This window comes from Megachile rotundata, chromosome 1 (genome assembly GCF_050947335.1).
Source record: "Megachile rotundata isolate GNS110a chromosome 1, iyMegRotu1, whole genome shotgun sequence".
Classification (NCBI taxonomy): Eukaryota; Metazoa; Arthropoda; class Insecta; order Hymenoptera; family Megachilidae; genus Megachile; species Megachile rotundata.
Genome location: NC_134983.1, coordinates 1958028 through 1972229, shown reverse-complemented (window position 1 = coordinate 1972229; position 14202 = coordinate 1958028). Strand labels below are relative to the sequence as shown.

Here is a 14202-nt window from a genome sequence, read left to right as displayed (position 1 = left end):
ACAACATATGGATTTTTCCGTGTAAATTTAAATAGAAATATATTACATGAGAAAATTACTCATACACTTTTGCTTGATTACCGTCAGAATTAACATTATGGACTTCCTTCGTCTATTTAAAATCTGGGATTCATTTATTTCCCTTAATAAGCGTCCAGATAAACTCTCAAATTATGCATACAAATTACGTTGTATTTAACTATCAGTTAAATGACCATTAGTATGTATCAGTTATTTAACTTTCGAACACATTCACTATTTGGCTCTCTTTCTTTAACGCACACAATTCGTTTATTTGAAAAATTTTGTTTCGTCACAGTTAATTCGATTTTATTTTCTAGGGATTAACTAATTACCGCAATATTTTTTTAAATATAATTCAATACATATTCACTTTTCGAAATAAATTTTGCGTAATGTATATAATAAAGTTAATCATTATCCTCCAAAAGTGAAACAGTATAGAAATATTATATCAGCATAATGCAACAAGGAAATTTAGTGGATTGAATCATTATAAATACTTCCCGATTCGTGTACCATTAATCCGTATTCAGTAATTAAATGTAAATTATGTGGCATTGAAATGTATAATACTTGTTACACACAGGGAATATCAGTCTACGAATCACTGGTTTTCTAGAAAAATGACATAAATATGAAAAATACATTTTTCAGGAAACCCATTTGAAACTTATTGCAACAGAGAATGCTTAAAACATTCTTGCAAGTTTAATGGAAGTATAATGATAATTAATCAGCGTTTTTGATTGTTGATAATTAAAGATAAATGTTTTATGTCTTTTCCTTATTTTTGTTTCAATTTTCTATAAAAGATATTGATCAATCAAAATGTTTCTTGAAATGAAAAATTATTATTTATTAAATTATTGAGTATATCTTATTTATTAGGAAATCAATTTATTAGATATGAAAAGAATATGAAAAATTTGGATCTATACATTGAAAAATCTGTACATTCAAAAGTTTAGTAACATAAAAATATTACATTTATAAGTTCGAAAAAATAAAAGTTTTTTATTTCCAAGAACTTTGCAGAAGACTTAAGAGACAATATTTCAAGAAAATCCGTAAATGATTAATCTAATATTACACTTAAAGGAAACTACGGAAACGGAAATTTCACACAGAAATTATATGCATTCTGAAATAGTTGTACAGTCATAGTACTGGAAATAATTCATGCTTTTTGTGGAAACAGTGGCATTGCCCTAATGGACGTCATGATGTTAAAAACCCACATAGATTGCTAAAAAATTAATACTATGTACACTTATTTTTCACAAATTAACTATCATAGTAGAAATAAATAATTATAGTCAGTTTGTAGGATACATGGTAAGGGGAATTATTAAAAATTAGAAAAATGAAACATAAATAATAAATTTGATGCAAATTATAGTCACTGTAGGTGTTTATACATGGTATGCTCCGAAAGTAATGCAAATGATTTTTTTTAAAGGAATTTATTGCACCAATTCTTACAAATACTCAAAATTCTTCAAAGTACTTCCCTTGGGCTTGTACACATTTTTGCCAGCGACTCTGCCATGAACGGTACGCGTCCTGGAATGCGTTTTCCGCAACCACTTTTAGGGCCTCAGTCGCGACCGCTTGGATGTCTTTTATCGACGAGAAACGCATTCCTTTCAGAGGTGTCTTGATCCGGGGGAACAAAAAAAATCTGCCGGTGCCAGGTCAGGACTATAGGGGGGTTGGGGAAGCGTTATCACCTTGTTTTGGGTCAGAAACTCACGTACTCGCAGCGCGTTGTGGCAAGGCGCGTTGCTGTGATGCACTATCCAGGTAGCGGAGATGTGTTTTCTCGTCCTGCTTATCCTTTTTCGCAGTCTTTCCAGCACAACCACGTAGTAGGCGGTGTTAACTATCTGTTCTTCAGAAAGAAATTCTTTATGGACTGTTTGACGGACTGTTTTGCTGGTTGGTGGCCGCTTTGGGCGTTGATCGTTGTGAACCTCTTCCCGCTCTGCCTTAAAGGCTTTTAACCACCTCGAAACTTGTGAGTACGACAGAACAGAGTCCCCATAAGCCTCACGAATCATTTTAGTTGTCTCCTCAAGAGATTTGTTTAGTTTAGCACAAAAGCTTTATCGCGTAACGTTGTTCCGATCGTCGACGCTACTTTTTCCGTGACACGGTCACCAAACAGGGGGTCACAAAAATTCACGTCCTGTCCCTTTCACAGCTCGGAGAGCCTTGGGACCGGGTTCGTTAGAAAGCTTAGCCCCCCCCCCCCCCCCCCCCCCCCCCCGAGATCCCATCCCCCTCCGACCAACAGGAGCGGCACAGGGATTTCGTTTGCATTACTTTTGGAACACACCATGTATAATACATATGTAGGATATACTATATAACTATCGCCACCATCTTCAGATATTTCCAGTAGTTTAGCAGAAAAACTTTTGCAACAACAATTAATAAGTTTAAATTCTAGAAAAGGAAGTTTCAAAAAGTATATTTTATACTTATATTTTTATAAGAGAAATGAGCTTTGTGTTTTTCGTTTATAATTTTTACTATTATACTGTTACACTATCTACTGCACTTACTACATACTATTATCTAATCTATTATAACGTAGAAACGTTAACTAAAGACATAAAAATATTACCATATTGTACAGGTTGTTCATTTTTCTACGAACTTTTGCTTTTCTTACATTTAAAACTTTACATCTCTTTGCACGTGTAATTTGATGCAAATAATTTTCACATTTTTAAATGCACTTCAAGGTTGTTGCCCTTGTTAAACACGTTTTGTTTAAAGTTACTACATTATGAAATTAAAAATACATAGTGCCGTTTGACAAAATCGAAACGATTAATCGAGCTTTCTTAATTTTGATAAAAATTACAAATTTCTGGAAATATTTTTAAAGCAACGTACAAACAACTTAAAACTGATCAACTTCTAATCGGAACATTTTTTGTTAAGTCACCAAAGTAGCTGAAAATCGTAACATTGTATACCCTATATACTCTATAGGGCAGTGTTACTCAACCTTTCTTAAATTGTGACATTTTTTCATGATATTGAAATACCCTGCAACTTATCATTCTTTAATCAAGTAAGGTAAATATAATTCAAATAAAACGAGACGTTAAAACTATACAGAATTTTCTAAATGTAATTCTACATTTATGATATTTAAAAGAATATATGAATCCGCAACGAAAAATTTATGAGAAATTAATGTTACATTATTTCATTGCACCTGTTGCAAATATGCAAGATAAAAAAATATATTATAAAATTCTGGTATGTTATCAAACTTTTTAACTAATAAGATTACGGAAAATATTTCTCTTTTTTTCCAACAATAATTGGTTGTCCTTTATAAAATGGTACTCAGCAATATTAGGTATAGCACTATCTATTAAGTAAACTTTTGAAATAGAATATATTTGTTTATACAGTAACTTATAAAAGTGTTTCTTGCAAGTGATACTTTTACTTAAGAATGTTATTTGAATCAATATTGCTTATAAGAACTTAAAAACTTATTCTTTTCTCCAAAATTAAAAACATCGTACAGTAAAGGGTTAATGTAATATTGTAATGTAATATAGTAATAGTCACATTGAAAGGAATAAAAGTAAAAATCTTCAATTGAAAATAACCGTGATAGCTCGCAAAGAGGTAATCCCCTTGGAGGTTAGGTTTATACATACGTTAGGAACCATTGCTATACACAATAGATGTAAACAACAATTATAATATTAACATCGATGCAATTGTTCAAAATGTTAAAACAATCTGACGCGTAAATATTCATGTCGTTAATGACTTCTATTTGTCATAGAGAACTAGGAAAAAGATAAAGGAATGCTACAAAATTACAGTAGGAAACTAAATATTATCGTATGTATTTAATATGGTCGTGGTTAAAGAGAGGAGTGCGGAAACGGCAATAATCGGTAGGAAATTGTGTTATTTTCATAACGTATGCACTCATAATAACCAAGATAATGTATTAATTTTGTGGAAACAACGTCATCGTCCCAACGAACGTCATTGTAATCAAAAACCCTTGAAAAGTTTCCTTATCGTTTAGTATGTAATTGTATTATGAAAGCTCGTGCGCGTTTCGCGGGGGTTAGGAATGGGGACTTCCATTTCGTGTTCTACGGCATATTCTAATGATACCGAAACCGACAATTGAGAAACCATTCTAGGGAAAGACATATTCGTTTGACGTGTTACTCTCCTTTAAAATCATTTGCACATAGGCAACATGGCCAGTATCTCAGTGGATGGTCTCACAATCGGCACTTCAGTATTATTAATTGCCTGCTACACAGTAGAACAACGATACCGTAAGTGAACCGTAAAAAAGTAATAAAAAATTACGATAAAATCATATTACAAAAGAATATACTACGATTGTAGAGTATCTTACAATTTTTCTTTTTTAGCGATAATTTACATATGGAGAACATAAAACGTTGGGGGCATAGAATGACAAGAAAAACTGAACCGCTAATACACAAAGTTATTATTTAAGAGCATTTCAACATAAAATTGTAACATTCGTAAATGATTTTATGAAATTTAAAATTATTTAATTGTTGTCGCAAATCTCCAAATTATATTATTCATTTTTAATAGTCAAATAAACGAATATAAAATTTGTTAATTATTAAATTTCAAATTGCAGAATCATTAGATTATAAAATTTTAAATTATAGAATATTAAATTACGAAACTTTTGATTATTTAATATTAATTATTAATTTTTAAATTGTTAATCATATATTATTGATTTCGAAATCACTCGATGTTAAATTATTCAATTCTAAATTATTAAGTCACTAAATTTCTGAGTGTTAATTCATTAAATTACTAAACTTTAAATTGTTTACTTTAGACTATTAAACCTTATTCTAGTAATTTTTGAATGACTAAAGTTAAAAATGTGCACTTCTTAATTATTAAATTACTAAATTGTAAATTATTGAATTTTAAATTATTATTCTTAAGCCAGTAAATTTTAAGCTACTAAATTCTACAGTATTAAATTTTCATAATATTTCTGAAATATAAAATATACAATTAAAGTAACATTGCAATTTAAAATACAAAGTAAAAATATAAAATGCGTATTTTTGAAGATATCAAAATGACTAAGTCAGAAATAAATTAAACTGAGAACAATTAAATTAAATGTTTAATAATTTCTTAAATTGAAATAATTACGTTATACAGGTAGAGTAGTTTACCCGTTGTCGAATATGCGAATAAGTAAATGATACTAATTAAGAATGATGATTTTATTAGTTCGGTTTTGTTTATCGTGCATTTATTTCATTCCTGACAGTGACTTCGCAAGATTTAGTAAAATGGTTATTCAATTGTTCAATTTGAAACTTACCTAATAAGATTAACCGTTGGAATTCTTGATAACGATTTTCTTATTCAAAATGCAGGAAGATTAATTACTATTAGTAGTATCATGCAATATACTGGCGTTCGTTAATCTATTGCCCCGCGTTCGTTGCATCTAATATGCAAATGAGGACCGCGTTTGCATAAAACAATATGCATAAAACTGTACTTAATTGCGACAACCAATGTTTTATGTTGCACTTACGGCTGCAATTTACAACACATTTTTCAGGGACAGTTATTACAGATTGAATACTTGAAGTTGTCAATAGTGATTATTCTAATTGGCAAAATATCCAATTTTAAATCCAATTAATTAATAATAACTGCTCGGAATAATTCAAATGAAAAAATATTTAAATGGACTAATTTAGAGATTGTAATTAAAAATTGAATCATGTTCGTTGTTAAATTACTAAATTGAAAATCTCTAATGTTTTTATGTTAACACATATGTTATATTTTCAGGCAATACACCCGCAAGATGATGTCGCCCAATCGTACCTTGTTAATGTGTGCAATCATTGGTTTAGCTGTGATAATTTGTGTCACAACTGTTGAAGCAGAACTTCAACTTGTGACCGTGGTAAGAATTACTACTATTTATATTATATGTATATTTGTAACTATAAAGCGTTGACTGCCATGGGGGTCACAGGTGATCGGCACCACAAATTCAAGGTAGCTGAATAATTAACCCATTAATTCTCAGAACTGGAAAATACAGGTTGTCTTACATAAGTTTAGTATCTAAATGATTTTCACTGCTATTAAAGATAGAAAAATATAACCAATTGGATTTTGTGCTATATCAGAAAATATGTTAGTGGTAACAAAAAAGGTAATTCGAAAGTCATTATGAATGACATTTCAAGATTAGTGTTATTTTGTCAGAAAACGAATCAGATATCAGATTTAAGTAACATTTTATTGTCTTTTAATGCCAAAATAATGGTATATATAAATATTTTATCTTCAATATTTTTCAAGAAAAGAAGAGAACTTTTTATTTTTCAAATATAACTAGTGCAATTAGTAACACGTTTTACTTTGTTATATCACTGTTGACAAATTTGCATGAAACGTCACACACAAGATAATCCATATCTATGGATACATCTACATTATTAATTCATTCCAGAATGGAAATCGATAAGATATATATCCGTCATTATACATATAACATGTCTATTTTCCTTATTTCACCAACACAAAGCGTTAGTTAAAATGATACAACATATTATATCTCCTTAATTTTTGCTGAAAATCAAACTATGTGATGTGACGATTTTGTAATACATATAATATTCTACCTCTATTATTGTTTGCTTTTATATAAAAAAGAAATGATTGGCTTGACATCTATGAAAGACTACGTCTAATTAAAATTTGTTTAATAAGTTATTCATGTTTTCGATTTTGTACTCTTCAATACGCGATTCTTATAGATTTTTATGCGCTGAATTCGAAATTGCAAACTACTTTATTCAGATTTAAAATAAAAATGCTTTTCAGCTGTAAATTGTTTTATGATGTTAGTTTACTGACATGAAATAATTCTATAAATAATTGTGAACAAAATAATGTTATTAGACTACATTTACTACAATGTACATATATTACAAAACAGTTAATAGATTAGAAATATTTAAATAAATGAGTGTGTCTAAACATTTAAATAAATGAATATACTTAAGTATTTAAATAAAACAAAATTCAGTTTCTTTTTTGCATAATGGCAATAACATAGATATAATATTATTGTTTGTGTTATAAAGATATAATATTATATTTGTATATCGTAACTGTTAACGAAAGTTAAGAAGATACAGTGTGATGTACAAAAATTGATATTAACTTTATATACAAAACTTATGAAGCGTTGATATTATTACAGTAATAATTATCATATAATTTATATTATTAATGTCATTATAAAAATAATTGTTATGATTAATTTATTGATACTTCGTCGATTTACTATATTCAGCAACGGAAAAGTAAATTTTTCTTTAGTACCAAGTTTATATTTAGGATTTAGTCGTACTGGAATCTAAGAATATGGGTATTTGAAACTTTCAAAACTTGTTTTTTGGAAAATTTTTTGGAAAACCTTCGATATTGAATATTTGCAAATTAGAAAATTTGCAAGTTTTGATCAGTCAAAAGATTAGAACTTTGCTAATTCAGGGATTTGGGATATGAATTATTTTGATTATTATTGTTATTATTTTAAAATGTTGAAATCTGAGAATATAATATGAGAACTTGAAAATTAAAAAATTTGAATATTTAAAAATTTAGAAATTTGGGAATTTAGAAATTCAGGAATTTTAGCATGTATTTACTTAAAAGCACAGATTCTATTTACATATCATCTAAAAAATAGAAACATATTACGACTAACATTATTTTAAAAGCTACAAAGCATTAATAAACAAAATTGTCTTAAAAACAATAGAAATCTGCATAATATAACAATACGTTCATTTTTGCCAAGGTGGTCAACGTGTTACGTGAAAATCATATTTTTTTTTCAGATGTAAAATTTAATTCTACCGATACTCAATAAAGTGAAAATCATCGTTCATTTTAAACGTTTTGAAAAATCTTAGTTAATATAATATACCAACGTAACGAGTCTTGATTCTTATGCATAATTCGCACAATTTCACAGTTGTTTAGACACGGTGATAGAACGCCTGATGACACTGATAATGAGAAGTATCCAAATGACCCATATCTCAACTCCGATTTCTATCCAATGGGCCGTGGACAATTAACTAATGTAAGTATTTATGATTGTATTTTTGTTCAAAAGCATTGTACTGTAATTTATTATACTCATTGTTAACTATTTTTAACTCAGAAACTTCATTTAGTAGTATAATTTAGTATTTTTCTGGAAAAAAGGAGTTAGTTTACGCAAGCTATTTTAGTACAAAAGTACTTTAACAGTCATTATTTTAAAAATCCTAAGTATTGTACAAGTGGTGGTACAATCAGATAAAGACAAAAATATTGAAAACGTAAAATAAAATTCTTCTTTATAATGCTTGGCTTTTAAAAAAAATGAGCTCGAAAATTTGTTCATATAGTTGTAAAAAAAATATTTGCGGCAAGCAAGACGAAATTGTCGAAATTGTCGAAATTTTAAAAACAAAAGTTTTTTGTTAATTTAACTGTTAATAGGCATTATAATTATTAATATCGCCAAAATATCTGCCATTATTTTCATTAATATTGTTGATATACGTGCTAATTTCATTATGGCATAATAAATTTAGTCGAAAATATAATAAATAAATTATAAATTATACATAAGTAATAACATCATAAAGAACTAACAAAATTATTTTAAAAAAATAACAATTTTCGAAATATAATAAATTCTCGTTATACTACTGCCTTCACCCGGATTTTCCTTGCAAATAATGGTGCTATAGCGTGTCTAAATTCACAAAGTTTGCAATATCAACAAAAAGAAGGTTCTTCAGCTAATTCAATTAATGTCATGAATTTTTTACTCTTACAATTTTGTCTGCGACGATGTAACAAGAGCCTACTGTATTACGTGTTATAAAATTTTATATATAACTGAAACGTATTACTAATAAAATAATTGTTAAGTAGAATATTGATTACAATTTGTACATTATGAAACGTTGATTATGATTGTACATTATAAAGTTCTTAATAAAAATGTTTCATAAATTTTAGCAAGGTAAACGGCGGGAATACACCCTTGGAAAATTTCTACGAATGAAATATGGAAGATTTTTGGGAGACATTTACACGCCAGATACAGCTAATTGCCTTAGTTCAGACTATGACAGAACGAAAATGTCACTGCAACTAGTGCTGGCAGGACTGTTTCCACCAAACAAAGAACAAAAATGGAATGCGATGTTAAATTGGCAACCAATTCCAGCAAATTATGTGCGACGCTTCGAAGACAACTTCTTTCTTGGAGAAGAATGTCCTATGTAAGTATAAAATTCGTTTTATGTTTAAGGAATGCAGAAAAGGGGAAGAGTTACAGACAGCATTGTAACATTAAGTAACAACGTAAAAAAGAAGTTGGGAATATTACAATTATACTACAGATGTTGCCACTCCAAATTAAGCTCCTTATAAATCAAATTAATTCTTTTTTCTCATTCAGTTTTCTACAAAAAAATTCGCTCTTTTAGAGACCAATTTCACCTTTCTGAAAATCAAATTCATTTCATACATAACTTAAAAGAAGATGTACAATGTCATTTTATTATTTTGATTTTTGAGTTTGAACATATAGAACTAAGCAAACTTTCGTTTGCAAATGGATTAAATAAATTACGAATAATATTAAAACGTTCATTATAAATTGATAAATTGTAAGCACTACATTTTCCTCGGAATGTCCCAGGAACAAGGCAAAAATTATTCATCGACAGTTATTCCTCGCAAACGATAGTGCGATAAAGAATTTATACTTCCTTTTATGTGACTGTGTCAAAGGTTAGGGAATGAAATGTTTTCTTAATTGCTGTAGTAAATATTCATCGTATAGAGTAACATGAAGATAATTGTATTAATGTCCGCTAATTTCCAATATTTATCGTAAATTTTTTTAAAGATTACTACAGAGATTGAACAAATATAATGTGAAGGAAGCATGGTTCACGTGTAAAAGCAACGTAGGCTTCCTTCTAATAAGAACACAAATTTTTCAATTTTTCAATATTTCAATTTGCGATTTAAATTTTTCAATTTTAATAGTTACAAATTTTTTAATTTGTAAGTTAGTAAACCCCCACATTCTCAAATTTATAATTTTTTAAATCTTCAAATTTCTTGTTTACAACACTTCTATGTTTCAAGTTCCTCAAATTTAAAAATTCAAAATCGTTACATTTCTAGATTTCTACATATCTAAATTCTCAAAACTTTAAATCTGCAAAAGTCTCAGATAATCAACGAGTTCTTCTTCTTCGTTATCATATTTTTCCTCAGGAAACTAAATTTGCTTCCGACGGTAACATGTTCCATCTTGTATACATATATACGTGTTTCGACAGAAAAATAATAATTATAGCCAGAAAATAAATTTAGTAGTCTTTGAGCACTCAAAAACAAACACGTTTAATGATGAGTCATGCAAAAATAATGTTTTATGGTTTACCTATATTAAAAAATTCAATAATTTAACTTGCCTTTTAATAACTTTCAAAACACGCTAATGCTTCGTATTCAACGATGCACTTTCAACTGAAGCTGAAATGTTAATATGATTATTTTCATTTTGCAACGAAATACTTTCTGTAAAACTTAAGCTAAGTAAAGTTAAATCGTAAGAAAAAAGAAATATAGCTACCCGAAAGGTTGCAACATGAAACTAGTCTATTAAAAGTACTGTGCTATTAAAGTTATTAACTACAGCTACTGCATCTATCATATTTACTAATTTTTTAACTTTTGACGTTGGTTGTCGCAATGTAACGGTCTTAAAACAAAACTATTTTTTCAAGAATACAGATAACGTTATCTTCGTTTTTAGGTATTTAAATGAATACGATAAGGTACTGAGGTCAGTGCAAGGACAGCAAGGACTTTCCCGATACAGCGAGTTCATGAAAAATTTAACTGCATGGACTGGAAAGAATATAACTACGCCATGGGATATGTATTACATGTACCATACATTAATGGCTGAATATTCTCTTGGTCTCACTTTACCAGATTGGGCATATACAGTGTTCCCAAACGGTGAATTATGGAACGGAACAGTATACGCGTACGATGCTGCCTGTGCAACTACTTTACTGCAAAGACTAAGTGGAGGTAAGATTATAATCCATTACTTTCCTTTTCTGTTCCCTTTTCTTGATTATTCTTTATCGCGACACATAATTGACCTCGCTTCTCTGAATTATCAATTAAATGTCAAATTTAAGTCATTCTCAATTCTTAAATTTTGATTAAGTATAATAACACTGTACAATAGCCAACTGATTTCGTAACGGCTACTATGAAATTCTTACAAAAAATCCAAAAAAAGTCAAAATTTGTTGTACAGTGTAATTAGTCTAATTATCCTACAATTGTATTTGATTAGTTTGATTAGTTTAGGCATGTCTACACATTTTGAATTTTATTCACAATTTGAATATCACATTTAGGGCCGTATCTTCGGGACGTCACGAAAATAATGTTAAACGTTATAACTGGCAAACCGGGGAACGAAAAGAAGATACATCTATACAGTGGACACGAAAGTAACATTGCTGCTGTAATGCACTGCCTTCAAGTATACTATCCTCATGTTCCTGAATATTCCAGTGCCCTGATACTGGAACTTCATAAAATAGAGTACGACTACTATGTGAAGGTATGTAACAATGTATTAACGTACAATTTTAATCTGCCTTTTCGTGTTAGAATTAATTTCTCAAATAGTAAGAGAAAGGTATCTTCAAATTTTCAAAACTACCCGTTCAAAAATCGTCAAATTTACGAATTCCGTAATTTATAAATGATTAAATTTATAAAAGTTTAGGTTTTGTAATTTTCAAATCTCCAAATTCTAATACCTCATAATTTGTAAATCTCAAAATCTCTAAATTTCCAAATTCTGCAAAAACAATATTTTCATATTCTTAAATTTTAAGATTTTCAATTTCTCAAATTTTCGAGTTTCTAAATTTCCAGAGTTTAATGACTCAAAATTTTTAAATCTTGAAATCTCTAAATTTTTTAATTCTTAAATACCCTGACACCAAACTCTCAAAATTTCCAACTTTTCAAAAACCTAAATTTTAAAATGCCTAAATTCTAAGATACTCAAATTTTTATATTCCCTTTCTAAATTTCTAAATTCAAAAATTTTCAATATCAAAATACTGGGCTATTCTCTATTTTATTGTATGATTCAGTGCAGTGACTTGAGATTATCAATATTTATTCTGCAATTTATAACATGTTAATATTTTTTTAATAAACCTTTTTATAAGAATAAAAAGTGGTACTAATTTAAATAAACCAATTAGCACAAAAACCTAAATATGTTTTTATTTACACTTACAGGTCATAAACTACTTGGGAATACCATCGAAGGGAGTAGAACTTCAACTACCCGGTTGTGATAAACTGTGTCCATTCGATACATATTTGGAATTGATAGAAGATGTACTTCCATCCGATGATGAATTGATATGTGACAAGGGTCTGACTAATGATTACGCTAATACCAGGTCTGAAAATGAACGCGATTCAATGAAATACAACTTAATCAGGACTGCAAGAGCATACGGAAATGAGTAATCAACAGTTCAGTGTCACAAAATTAATCAAGTAACCTGTCAACTGGGTAATTTTTCGATGAACAGACAGTCATTCATTCTAATTTTTATCGAAGGAATTTAATAAAAACAAATAATTGCTCCTAACACAGATCTAACTTGAACATGCTTAATAAATCAATACTGTGAACATTTGAATGATGTAATAATCGTACAGCAACTACTGTTTAACAAATTTCTATACTAAATTTTTGTTTTGTTTAATATTTTAGTGTTTTTATCGTTCTTTTTAAAAGCTTAACGACTTTCAAATCTTTAACTCTTGCTCGTCAAATTGTGGGTTGATTCTGATCTAGAGTTTTAAAAATGTATAATAATGTCTAGACCAAAGTTAGTTGCTTATTTATTAATAGAGGGATTTCATATATCAGAAAATAAAATTAAAATAAAATAAAATTTTCGCTGTATTAACGATTCATATTTGAAGGGTTAATTAAGAAATACAGTTTTATATGTTGATAAAATTATTTTAAAATTTATTTTCTGATAAATGACACGGTATCCATCTATCTAAGGGTTTAATTTTGCATGTTCATCATTCAAATGACGAACTAGACCATCTTCCCAGTTTACAGGTTGAATATGGGTATAAATGTGAATTGCATTTGTGCGAATTGAACAGATGCGGCGAAAAATTGAAACAAAGCACATAAATAATGTAAAATAGTTATTTTAACGTATTTTTATGCGCAGCATGTAAGGTGGAACATAATTCTAAAGTCTTCAACATATTCTTTTCACAATTTTGATATTATGTTATAAGGAAATTAAATGTGAGGAATGTAATTTGTATTTTGATTGTGAAACGTGTTTTTGTAATACAATTATTTAAGTTTATAATACTTTGCATGGAGAATCTTCATCATCTGTGAGATTCCGAATTGAACTGAATGAAGTATGTATTGAAATTTGTTTCAATTTACAAATGATGATAGTACACGTGTGATTAATTTGTATTTATACGGTTTATAGTACTTAACGCAGGATTGCTTTAATAAGTTATTTATTTTTTAATTAAAATAGCGGTCAATATATTTGTACCGTCCTTTTATGCCGGGAAAGTGTGCAATATTCATTATTTATATTTATGAAATAAAATTGTATAGAAGTAATGAAACTAAAGCTTTAAGTAATCGTTAAATTTTGTTTTGTGTATTTATTAACTGACCTTCCCAGTCTTGGTAGGATACATACATCCAATGAATACTTGTGATCCTACGCCGAACATACAGTGGCGGCCATACATATACTTACGTACGCTTACTAGAAATAAATATTATTTCCTCTACACTTATACGTTACACGAGTATATGAAAATCAATTATATTTTTTATAGACCTACAATATGCATAATAAGATTTCAAAATAGCTTTCTTTAATTTGCTATAATCAAAAAGTTTTTCATATTTTTATGACGAAGTGTCAAGTTTTCTGC

General features: G+C 28.7%; 1 protein-coding gene across 3 annotated transcripts in view; it reads left to right on the top strand.

Annotated features, from left to right (window-relative positions):
• The window catches only part of Acph-1 (venom acid phosphatase), a 33525-nt gene extending 19617 nt beyond the window's left edge, over positions 1-13908 (top strand). The window contains exons 1-7 of one of the 3 annotated variants that reach the window (XM_076529407.1): positions 1904-2041; positions 5896-6013; positions 8105-8215; positions 9148-9413; positions 10967-11250; positions 11589-11797; positions 12493-13908. In XM_076529407.1, the coding sequence (XP_076385522.1) occupies positions 5912-6013; positions 8105-8215; positions 9148-9413; positions 10967-11250; positions 11589-11797; positions 12493-12729 (1209 nt within the window). In that variant the 5' untranslated portion in view covers positions 1904-2041; positions 5896-5911 and the 3' untranslated portion in view covers positions 12730-13908. Of the gene's footprint in view, positions 1-1903; positions 2042-4129; positions 4359-5895; positions 6014-8104; positions 8216-9147; positions 9414-10966; positions 11251-11588; positions 11798-12492 lie in introns of those variants that run through there. The other 2 variants (XM_076529403.1, XM_076529410.1) reach the window with 2 other exon arrangements.
• The last annotated feature ends 294 nt before the right edge of the window (positions 13909-14202 follow it).